The sequence below is a fragment of the Ornithodoros turicata genome, unplaced genomic scaffold (assembly GCF_037126465.1).
Source record: "Ornithodoros turicata isolate Travis unplaced genomic scaffold, ASM3712646v1 Chromosome14, whole genome shotgun sequence".
NCBI lineage: Eukaryota > Metazoa > Arthropoda > Arachnida > Ixodida > Argasidae > Ornithodoros > Ornithodoros turicata.
The window spans coordinates 2,645,678-2,658,461 of NW_026999314.1; the positions used below are offsets into that span (position 1 = coordinate 2,645,678).

At 45.2% G+C, this 12,784-nt stretch overlaps 1 protein-coding gene across 2 annotated transcripts in view; it reads right to left on the reverse strand.

The window, feature by feature from the left end:
* LOC135372351 (venom metalloproteinase antarease-like TtrivMP_A) overlaps positions 1-12,784 on the reverse strand; it is a 105,434-nt gene that overhangs the window by 71,925 nt on the left and 20,725 nt on the right. The window contains exon 1 of one of the 2 annotated variants that reach the window (XM_064605981.1): positions 9,851-9,929. The exons of the other annotated variant lie outside the window; for it this stretch is intronic. Within the exon in view, the coding sequence (XP_064462051.1) occupies positions 9,851-9,874 (24 nt within the window). The 5' untranslated portion in view covers positions 9,875-9,929. Of the gene's footprint in view, positions 1-9,850; positions 9,930-12,784 lie in introns of those variants that run through there. 2 annotated transcript variants of the gene reach the window in all.

Genomic DNA, 12,784 nt, shown 5'->3' on the forward strand with positions numbered 1-12,784 from the left:
CGAGGCTCGCGCTCACCTGCCGGTCGCGGCAGTCGACGCAACGGCACGCACACCATGGCTGGCACAGCCTGTCCTCACTCACCTAACCTGGGACTCCCAGAGCTTCGGCTCCCGTGCCGGTCGCGCCACCCCAGGCATCGACTTCGACAACGCCCTCTGCAACTTCGCTGCAGATCTCATACATCCCGCCACGTGCCAACAGTCTTTTCCCGCTCCTATCCTGCACAACGAGGATGTGACATGTCGCCAACGTGTGCCGTACCATGCGCCCGTTCAACCGTGCACGTCAACCGCAGTCGCCCCTCGCTGCCCTCCTCTAGTGAAGTCATGGACATATTCTGCTTTATCGCCGCTCCACGTCTGAGGGGGAGAGTGATGTGGTGGCCTGTGGACAACGACGAGTATGGACACGCGCCTGAAGTACCCGCTTCAGTTCCACTGGCGCTTCGATGGAGGATATCTTCCAACAACTTTATTGAACCAAATCGTGTTCGAGCCTTTTGTACCCTCACCCCTAGGGGGAACCTATTTGCCACTCCATGTGCCGAGGTAGGCCACCTCCCTCTCAGACAAGGAAATGGACGACACACTCACGCACTCTTGGCCTCGATCCCTAATCATCCCAGCCTCGATTATCTCACGGGTGACTCTTTCGGGGTGCCTTGCCACGTACAAACACTGCGACCGACCTGGCTCGCACTTGCAATGTTGTAACACGTGTAAAACTTGTGGCACGATGGTCATGTACCAACAAGCCCAAACACCGTAAGTGCGAGCCAGATCTGTCCCAGTGTTTGTGCATATCTAGGCACCCCGTCGGAATCACCCGTGAGGTAATCGAGGCCAAGAGTGCTCGAGTGTGCCTTCCATTTCCTTGTCTGATAGGGAGTTCGTCTACCTCGGCACGTGGAGTGGAAAATAGGTTCCCGCAAAAAGTGAGGGTACAAAAGGCTCGAACACTAGTTGGTTCAACAAAGTTGTTGGAAGTTCGACCTGTGTTGTCCTCTCTCCTTTGTCCCTGTTTAGATGCGCCTGTAGCACGACTTTCATGTACCAACAATCTCAAATTGCTGCATTATTAAAATAGGCTCATGGTAGATCCTTCCTCAGATAATGCAATGACTCTGCATTGGCAGATCAAGCGCGCATTGGTGTGCATCATGCTTAGGCTTGAGGATTTGCGATTTGAAACGAAAACAAGAACAACAAAATATGCACAATGCGTTTTTCAGGAGCCAGTTTTAACAGGCAGGGGTCTGTATCTTGGGCGAAAATGACATATCACGAGTCATATAGGCCACGGCCATCTTAACGCGGAATCACCCCAATGTATTCTCTATGGGCATTGCTTTGTCCAGTTCATCTCGAAATCTACTGCAGTAATGAAGCAGTACGCCGAGCTGGTAATATATGGATAAATTCTGCACGTCCTGATATATTTCTTATCGGAATACATCAAACAGGCGAATTTATACGATTTTTGTTTCTGTGAATGCGAATATGTTCTATGCGCCCTATGGGAGCAGCAGAAAACACTTCCTCAGATCTCTCAGCAACGAAATAAACGCCTGAAAAATATGTCAGGACGTGCATCTGTGTCCTCTGATGACAGTACAAGCTAAGTTGCAGCATTAACTTTCGTATTATTCGAGATGAACTGGACAAAAGTGTGGACATTTGTCTTCTGCTAGCCTGGATTGCATTGTGCTGGGAAGGCATTGGCTGGCAGTGGGACTGCATTGGGAAGGCAAACGGCTAGCAGCATTGCGCGATGTTGTTGTTCCAACCTGCCTCGGCGACGGGCCAGAACGACACGTGTTTTATCATGGTGAAAGCTGATTAATAACCAAGACCGAACCGCAGGTCCACCCACTTTCTGCAGAACGAAGTCAGTTGTATGCGCCCAAATTCGTTCGTCCAAATTCGAAGAGGATCCAAGTCATGACTTTTCCTGCTCTATGCAGCGTCAGCGTTGTGCATCGATATTCCTCACGCATGGCCTGTTACTGCGACCTCGGCTGCAATCAGTAGGACATCAATTGGCGTAATCACTTTCCGTGCACAATACAAATAGGTGTTTAAGAGAAGGCACGTCTTGTGCTTTCTGTGCAGGTGCGTGTTGCTTTCGGGGGTGCACTTGTTTGATTACACTGGTTCACGAATCAGTGTAGGCTTCAGCCCAAATATGGAGCGAAGGACAGATATTTTTCAGTATTCATACCTGAATCTGGCTTGGTCAAGATGTGCTGACATGTCATGCAACCAACACAAGTGCACGATAACATGAGGTGTGCATGTTGAGATGTCGAAGATGTTACTCAGTGGCCGCTACGGGCAGAGCCCCCGTGAAATGTGGCTTGAGAACGAGAACACGGTCTTGATTTTGAACAAGTTTGTCGGAAAGACGAGCGAATTGTGTACCATTCCACTCAAGAGGTCTTTTCGAACGCCGTGTGCGGCTGTCCTCATATGCGACAGCAGGTTCTGTCCGTCATAAATCAGACCATCAGAAGTTTACGTCAGTAAACCATCAGTTTACGGAATTTTATCGTGCATGTGTTTCTATTCGTTCTTAGTGTCATTTCTATGTACTCTGAGTCATCCCTAAGTGTGGGAGTGTGTACGAGTTGTCAAGAGGACAAGATAAAAGTCAATCAACTGGACTGTTCACCTGGATGGACAAATTACTCAGTTCTGCCTAGTTGCAGCAAGGAAACACAGGTGACCATAAGTAACATGCATGCAGGTGACCGTAAGTACAAGAGGTACAAAATATCCAGCTACTGTTATTAAAGAATATCAGATGACGATTGATCTTGCTTGCGTCTTGCTCGTTATGGATGTCCGCTGAGTTTTTCCGGCTCCAGCTACAGGATTTGTGTGAGACCAACCACGTGGCTTCATCCACAGTTATTCGCGTGCTTGCACCGATGGTGCAGCACATCATATTTTCGGACGTGAACTTATGTTGAATTGTGCGACTATGATACGTGAAATAACAGACGCAGGCAAGTCATCGGGATATTCCTGCCGTCACCCTATCCCCATGGTTTGATTTGCACAACATTCAAGATCTCTAAATGGAGACTTCCAAGAAGGGCCAATGTCCGGGTCTAGAGTCACTATCCGGGTCAAGACCTAGGGGCTCAGGAAATTTCAACTGAACAAGCAAGATAATGGACAGACGAGACATAGAAGGTTTGAGAGAGAGATCCAAAATATGTAGTTAAGGTATTGAATAGAAAATACCATAAAATGCATTTTAAATAGCGTACAAATACACAAAACAACACGTATTAAGTGGAGTGCTAAAATACCTCTAATTGTATTTAAAAGACAGTATTTTAAATACAGTACTCCGAATACGTACAAGTCTGGACTGAATGTACACACACACGGTATGTACACTCACTGTACGCGAATAGCATTCTTATGCAGCTTGCCAGGATGATGAAGTTGCCACAGAATTAAAAACGTTCGTCCATTTCGCTTATGTCCACTGCTTTATCCCGTAGTTCCATGTGTCTCGTGACTCGTGGATCAACTAGCTCAGGAATCATATATCCTACATAAAAGTTCTTAATGTCAGGCAATATTTTTTGCCAGGACGCAAGGCTCCTCTTGATGGTCCGTCGGTCGGCGACCACACTGCGAGTTTGCAGTAGCTCTTCTTCGCAATGTTTAGCTGGGCTTGTATTTGATAGAAGTACTTGTGTGATTCTGGAAGATATAAGCTGCCGTCTTTCGATATTTTTACGCCGTTAGAATGGTTGCGAGTGGTTTCTGCGATGGTCATGTAATTCTGTGCTGTTGCAGGGCATTTTATTTCGACGATTCCGTAGTTGTCGATAAGGCGGTCAGGAGTGGTGCATACGTAGGGTATATCTTGGTCGGTGAAAAGGCCACATTTTTTCACTTCAACATTCGGGTATCTCGCTTGGAATGCTGATGCTGCGTCTTCCTCGTGGTCGATGCCGTACTGACATTCTTTGCTGCGGAACGAGTTGGGATACATTATGGCCTTCACTAAAGAAGAGTGCTTGAATGTTTTTGATGTGGGCGACAACCAGGGTGGTCACCAACCATGATCGAAATTCGTAGTAAAAAACGTAGGCCGCGGAGACATGTTGCGGTCAAGGGATTTTTTTTTCTGCCAATAACTTTTGCCACATACTGGTAAAATTTTTATTTCATTTCAGTTGATGGAAAGTTAATTTCTTGAATTGAACTTCAAAATTTCCCAAAGCAACCTAACGTTTTCTTTGCGGAAATGGGTTCCCCGTTGTCATTTTACTCAGTGTAGCCATAATCCCACTCGTAATGCGATGGCAATTGCCGAAATAAATTCGCCGAAAATCCGTCGAAATGAGCCCTTGGCTCCGCCTCTTTTTTGACAGGTAGTCGAGCGCAAAGCTGCGAAGAAAGGAGGTTACATTGACACGTCACACGAGGGAGGAAAGGGTTACAAGCCTTGCCCACGGAACAAACACGCACGGTGAGTGCGGGAGAATCAGAGCTATCTTATCAAAAATCACTTGACAAAGTCACTTGACGTGTTGACAGGTAGCGACCCTTTCTCCCTCGTGTGGCGTGTCAATTTAACCTCCTTTCTTCGCAACTTTGCACTCAGACTACCCGTCAAAAAAGAGGCGGAGCCAAGGGCTCATTTCCACGGATTTTCGGCGAATTTATTTCGGCAATTGCCATTGCATTACGAGCGGGTTTATGTTCTATACTGAGTAAAATGACCACGGGGAACCCATTTCCGCAAAGAAAACGTTAGGTTGCCTTGATAATTTCGGAATTCAATTCAAGAAATTAACTTTTCGTCAATTGAAATGAAATAAAAATGTTACCAATATGTGGCAAAACTTATTGGCAGAAAAAATCCCTTGATCGCATGTCTCTCCGGGGCCTACGTTTTTTACATGAATTTCTATCATGGTTGGTGGACCACCCTGTATACTATGTATTGAGGTTGATGGTATCCTCGTCTTTCTTTGTGAGTGCCATAGGTCAGACTTGTTCTGTTCTAGTGTAGACTTCTGCAGACTGTCAGCTTCCTGGCTGGTCAACTGTATGCCACGCACAAAATCTTTGCCTTCTCAATAAAAATTGCTCTGTCCAGATCTGTTCTTTGAGACTGTCCTCCATAGTCCTTGTCTCCAACCGTGCTTGCGAATTTGGGTGTTCTCGATATTGGAGCCTTGTCGAACCGCAACGCTCTTTTGCATTTTCGTTCGTTGCGCTTTTGTCTTGATGTTATTAGTTTCTTCAGAGCAGATGGACTTTTCGCGACGAACTTGCGCAGATAGAAGTCGTGCCATTTTGCACCTCTCATGTTGTATGCAAGTGCTGTGACGTGGCATCTGTTACCGTAACTTTTACCCTTTGCATAGTCAACGCGTTTGCCACCGACTGTACGCGCTACCATGCTCATGTAGGTCTCAGCGGCATTACTTGTTGCGTCAAGGAGAAGCATATCGGATCTGTCTGCGAGTACGTCTATTGCTTTCTGGATTTCAGTCATCATGTTGGATCTCAGAAGAAGATTGACCTTTTCCGTTCTGCTTTCAAGTTCCACAGCATCGCCTCTCTTGACGGAGCTGTGCTTGCTTGGACAGCCGCTGTGGATACCAAATACGTGGTATGGGCCGTTCTTCAGTTGATGGTGCAGGCTACTGACCGCAGCAGGCGATAATGCAGTGTTCTCTTGTGCATGCCGTCTTATTGTGGATCTGGCAAGACCTTTTAGGGCTTTGATGTTAGCGGTAGACAATAGCTTCCTGGCGTCTTTGCCTTCATCTGTGGCGAATGTTTTAGTATCCTTTGCTAGGTTATACAGCCGTTTGGTATAGTTTTTTACCATGTGATTGACGCCTTCTACCTTTCTCACTGAACGACCGAAAGGAACCTGTTCCTGGACTGCAAAGAAAACACTGCTATCTCCGTCTCCAATCAATGTAGTGTACTTAAGGCCGTACATTCTTCACTTTCTTTGAATCCCAGTACAATAATGTGTCGCTCCATGGACGTTGAAGACGATTTCCAGTTGCAAGAGCACGAGTGGGGTAGAGGCTCCTTATGCTCCGAGTCAGCGCGTCGACAACTTGTGCAGAACTTGTTGCGTACTCCGATGTAGAGAATCTTGCGCGTGTAACGACCGACAATGACAGCCACCCCGCTATTCGCATTGTATCTCCATCTACAATGACTGGGATGTTCCAAAAGCCGTCGGGATCGCGACACTCCTTCCGTTGTTTGGCAAGCTCAACCTCTTCGGCCGCGGCTCTCTTCATGGAGTCTAATGTCGCTGATTGAAGGTTTTCCCCAACTTTGGTCTCACATTTCTGGTAGAGCTTATGCGAAAGGAATGGGAGGCCGACTGATGCTGTTAGTTCTTGAGCCTGCGTGTACCCGATCCCGATGGAAATGCATCATCTAACAAAATCAAGATTTGTGCCGTCGTTTGTGGCGGTCATTTTTTCCGTCCGCACGAAGTGAGTGAAACTGCACAGAGGTGACTTCGAACAACGATACTCCAGAGTGGCGATAAGTCCAACCCTGACTTCTTTGTACAACTGTATCTCACTGTATAGACAGTTTTGCTGGTGGTTCAAGGCAAAAAAAGAAAGAAAGAAAAACAAACTGTTAGTATGAGTTAATAATATAAAATATGTATGGAATAGAAGAGGTCACCCTGTACATTGTTCCAAAATGCAGGGTTGAAAGCAGAAGCTGTTCGCGTGAACAGATACAAATCTGTCGCAGGAGCCTGTTGTTTTTCCATTCTGACCTTTACGGTTACATATGCGAAGTGGGCTTATGTTTTTCAACCTCTTCAAACTCCTCATATCAATAATAATTGATGCCTTTCATTAGTGCAAAAACAGTACGGAAGAACCAGATTACTTCGTGTTCACTCACTTTCCAGTGCACTTGAAAACGTTCACACATTCCATGAACTTCCCATTCCATTGTCATTCCATTATTACGTGTGCGCGTGAGTGTATGTGTCACGCAAGAAGACCGCTTCGTTTCATCATTTTGTTTTTATTTCATGTTGTTTTGTGTTGCACTATTCTTAAACAGGCACGCACACTCAAAATGAGGTGAGGCGCATGGCACGTGAAATCATAGCGATAGTGCGCCGCTGTGCAGCATGTACTGTGTCCCCAGCCATAGTCAGAATGTAGTGGTTGTTTGGTTCCCAAATTCGCTATCTCCAACGCGTGGGCAGTAGAAGAGAAAGCCGGATATAAACATAGACAGGAGACATGATCAGCGACTATGTCCCTTCCTACCTTTATCGTTGCTCATAAAGTCATATAGGTGTGATTCCAACTGGGAATGCAGCAGACAGGTACAAAATACTGTGCTTTCTCTGTAATACGCCACGCATAGCTACTTGATGGATTTGTCTCGCCTAATCCACATGCTGTAAATGTGCACAATGTTAACACCCAAATTGCGAAGAACGAAAAAATCAGACACAAGTTGGTTGCTCGGTTTTGCTCAGTTCCGTCTCCCCAATTAGCGTCCCTCATTCTGTAAGCAAGTCCAAATGGTTTATCACTTCAAGCCGTTCGCTGACGTTCGGAGCAGTTGAGCCATACACGCCACATCTCGAACACGCGCCGCCACTAAAAACAATAAAAGCATCGACAAATGTAGGAGCAAACGATACGTGAATCATAGCTCAAGGTCAGGCCGCAACCCGCTTGCTCTCGACAGATCCGCGCTTACGAGGAGGAAACCGTCACTTTCATAAAGGAGAGCAAGGAGAGTGAAAAAAAAAAGCAAATCATAATAAATTAGCTTTTCATACACCGATTGATTTTTTTTATCTTCAGCCGTACATCTCAAGCCTAGGAGACCCCTTGTTGTTGATCCTTGGGATTGTTCACTTACTGGTCGTGTGCTCGAAAGAACGATTCCCAAAGGGCCACCAAGGCTATTGCATTTTGTTGAAGCAGCGGTATGCGTATATTCCCCCTCTCTTGATACTGTCCCCATTTCATTCCACTCTCTAAAAATCAGAATTTTTCCCAAATCATTCAAACTCCAGAGTTTCAAGTCTGCAAACAGCCACAACAACACATACGTGATGATGATGACTGAGGACATTCCCCACTACAATATTGGACCACTACCCCATGGCTCACAGGGGGGTTATGAGATCTGTAATGATGATCATGATGAGAATGTGATGCGCAGAGCAGAAACTTGAGTTACGAGCCCAGGGTTGATGTAACATGCTGGACGCATGCACGACGTGATGGCCGGCAAAAACAATGTCCGCAAACTTGGACTGCATATTGCAGAAAACGAAAAGGCGCCAGTGAAACGAGAAAAGTTTCGGTGCAATAGCGGCGTCAGGAGAGTTTCTCGTCTGTGCGTCTCACAGACGCAACACGGATCCCATTGAAACATATGGAATTGAGAGCAGCAGTTGTGGCTAGTTCCATCTCAAATCGAACAATTCGGTACGCTTGATGTCTCGAATGACGGGACCAAATATATGTTGAAGCCATCGGTGAGTTAGCATAAATAAACGCTTTCCGAATTATCTGCGCTGCGCGGTTCGGGAAATAGGAGAGGAGGAAAAAAACTGCATCACAGAAGATCATGTCGTCGCGTGCTTCTTTGAGCGTTCCCTACAAGGCTATTTCTTGTCGCATTCTAGTAATTTCTTGATCTGGCTAGTAATTTCTTGATCTGGCTTTAGACCACTTAGAGCACAATAGGATCCTGCGTTGGCAGTGCTGTGTCGTTTTTTGTTTGTCTGCAAAACATATCAAAGTGCCGAAAGTGCATATTCACTGCAACGTTGCGGACGATGTACAAAACGGATAAGATTCAGCTTTTTGCCGTTTAATTTGTCATCCATGGGGCTATCGAATGATTTATAATTTGTTGCTCTACTCTGTCAGGAACGTAAGCCTCACCTCTTTTAGTAGCACCATACCACCGAAAAATGAAGAATTTCGAAAGCCTTTATCTAAAAAACCCCACCAAAAGCTTGCCTCGAAAATTCTATATGTTGTAGGTAGTTCCTTAGACTACGCACAGAAGAAAAATCAAAAGTCGGACTTGATCGGTAGGCGCATTGTGAATTTTTTCCGAGCCCTACACGCGGAGCGCATTAAAGGGGTGGCACCGTGTCCCGCGTGTTGCAAAATCGAATTTTCCAAAGGAACTTTCAACTTCTGTCTTCACACAAAAAGTAATTGCTATCATTTGAAACCGTTCTGAGCGATTGCGTTCATAACAGTGTTGTAATCGCTGAATGTAGATTGTGGAGCAACTAGATCTGCTCACATTTTTTTGCGAGATGACACACATGCATTGCAAGTGTTGGGAGCCCGTGAAGAACAGAATGCTTAAGAATACTTTTGCGTATTTATAAGAGGTATATTTGTCCACGGCGATCATATCAAAGCATGTTTACAGTACACAGAATAAAAGCAACTGAACAGCGAAGAGGACAAGGTAACGAAGGTAAGAAGTTAACGTAAGTTATGCAGAGAATTCCGGGTGGATGAGAGTGTCATGAGTAGTAATCATTCAACCCAAGTTTTACACAGAAAATCCACGGCAAGTATTGCACTTTTTACTTTGAATTATTGTAAAATTACTTTATATTTTTAAACTTTTAAAAATTTTAAATTGTGCAAAATCTAACTCGATGCAATACTAACTCTCTGCTCTAACTCTAACTCGATGCAATGCAAGCGTCAACAGGCTTGGTACGGGACACCGCTAAACAAGTCTAAACATGCGCGTACGGCCAGAAAAGGCTTAAAACGAGCACGGTAAAACAACGCGCAAACATCGGTAAATCACTCACCTTTTTCCTCTGCGACTGCTCCATCCGGCAGCCAGGCAGAGACTGAGCTAGCGCGAAGACTGCGGAGCAACCGAGCGCACGTCTGCTCTCCGCGACAGCCAGCGAGAAACTGACTGGGGCGCCGCGCCGCGTCCGCTACGCATGCGCACGCTCTTAGCGCCCTCTGCGGCGACCACCTGCGAGAGGCTAAGAGAGAGAAGAGCATTCCTGCGCCCTCTTTTTGCGTTGCTCATTGGTCGTGACATCATCCCATTTTCCCAAGGCTACACCGTTTTTCTTTTTTTTTTCACACGGTTGACACAACTCGACAAGGTCAATCGGCAATGAAGCCATGGCATGACGTCATCATGCACCTGCGTGGCTCAAGGACGCGTACGCTCTAGACATGGGACCTGTTTTATTGAATCACTATCCCAAGGTTATTTCCTTTATTCTTCTATAACGATTGCATAGGAAACTATTGCAGAAGAGCACCATGCATGAAAACTAAACGTAGGAATTCCAAAGTCCTACTAAATGAGACTTGCAAAAGAACAAAATATCCTAACGCGTAACTCCATCAATGGCTAATAAGAGGACTAGGCACTCAACAAATCAACAGAGTACGAGTAACAAGGAGCGCAGCATGATGCGTCTACTCCATCCGACAGCCAGGCACGGAACTGAATCGTAATGCTTTTTCTTCTCTATAAAGTCATGCATCTGTCCCTCTTGCGGTTGATTTCTGAACTAATTTAATCGCAAAATTATTAAAGCACTATCCATCAGGGCAGCACTATCGACATCGTCAAGACAAGAACATTCCTTGTCAAAAAGAAAAAATACAAAGCGTCAACAAAGGAAAGCATGCATGTCGGGCATGTCAGGACACGTCAGGACAAATCGCACGACTGCTGGGCAACAGAGGAAAACAAACACAGAGACACTTGAGCAGAGTGAAAAGACACTCACAATCATCAGACATGTACACTACATTCCCTCATTGTCAATCCGCTTGTCACAAAATCCACCTGCATCGTCGAACACCATTCACCAATGACAAACCACACATCCACACCCAATCAGAGGCAGACAGAACCCCACCGAAGCTACGCTCTTCCACTGACGGCCAACGCAATTGCTAGGAGCAGAATTAATGTGTCCACACCCGCCAGTGCCCAAGAGAGAAGTGAATCCTTGCGCCCCTTGCAGGCTGTTTTCATTGGTCGTGACGTCATCCTATTGTCTCAAGGCTACACTGTTTTTTCCACTAATGCTCCTCTAGACAAGGTCAACCTGAAACAATAGTGTCGCGGTATGACGTCATCATGCAGGTGCATGGCTCAAGGACGCCTACGCTCTAGACAGGGGACCTGTTATTTATTGAATCACTATCCCAAGATTATTTCCTTTATTCTACTATAATGATTGCATAGGGAACTATTGCAGAAGAGCACCATACATGAGAGGAGATTGTAGGAATTAAGCATTTCATTCCTAAAGTCTTACTGTACAGGAAAAAAAATAGTGGTTCAGCAAGACATGTCCATCCCGTCCGAGAGCCAGGCAGCTAACTGAATAATGACGCTTTGTTCCTCCTGAATAAAGTCACACACCTGTCCCCCTTGCGGTTACTCTCTGAACTAAATGAATCGCAAAATTATTAAGAATAGCACTACTCCCATTCAAGGCAGCACTATCGTCAAGTATGTTCCTTGTCAAAAGAAAAAAAAAGTACATGGAGAAGGAAAACATGACAGAACAGGTCAGGGCATGTCAGCGCATGTTTGTCAGACAACAAGGAGGAAAAAGCAAAGAGTAACACTTGAACAAAGCAGAAAACCAACATCAAACTATTTCTAAGCACATGCACTCCTCTTATTCAAGAACAGTGCTCATCATAAATCCGTCCAGGACAATACACACCAGTTTTCTATTACTACACTTTTTTCCAGTAACCGTCAATGCATTGCTACAGACTGTGTGCCGTCATCACGTCCTGTCTGAAGAAGACAGCGGCAAAGACAAAGACTCCTATTATTTATTGAATCGCAAGATTATTTCCTTTGTCCGACTCTTAATGACGTTCACTTTTTAAATAAAATTCAACAAAAAAGCACATCAGTAAACTACCACTGCTCTTTTAAAATAATAAGTGAGACCACTCAACATCATCACCAGGCTTACGTAATACATGACCCTTTCTATGCTCGTATACTCATTGTCTGAGGCTACACCTGTGAGCAAAAATGCGCGAAAGCCAGGGGGCAAAGTTTCATTCGAGCTCGCCGGAGGACTAGACAGAACGCATTTACGGGAACATGGTGGCATTCCCACCACATTAATGATTATTGGATTGCAGTCTAGAAAAACTACTACAAAACTATAATTTTAAACTATAATTGCCCTATTACTTGGATCGCTATTAATGAAGCGTTCCATTTTTTTCTCTCTTCCCATTTCAGCCTTGTCATGCAGTGAAGCAGGCTCACACCCAAAATAATTCATTTACACTGAGGGTGCCGTGCTTCAGGAATTCCTATTCTCCGTTCAGATGCAATCATTTCTGCATGAATACCTATAACTGCTTACTTCTTCAACATACCGAGCTCCTGACAACATCTAACAAACAAGCAGAGAAACGCACTTCTCAGCTTTACCATGCGACTTTCTTCTGCACAAAAGTAGCGATTTGACGAAAGAGCAGCAAAAGTTGCGCGCACTTGTGCTTGACTTCAAAAAATCGAAGCATATGCTAATAAACTAAGAAAAAGACACTTATGTCTGGTATCAGATAATTCTTGCATAATGCTACATACACAGCCGCATTGTCCCTTCGTAAAGAAAGCACAGGACGAGGGCACACAAATTCCTTTAAGCGAGCAGGGAAAAGGCTTAAGACCTCAGAAATAATAGCAGAGTCACCGGACATCGCCACGCGGCTAACACAAAATA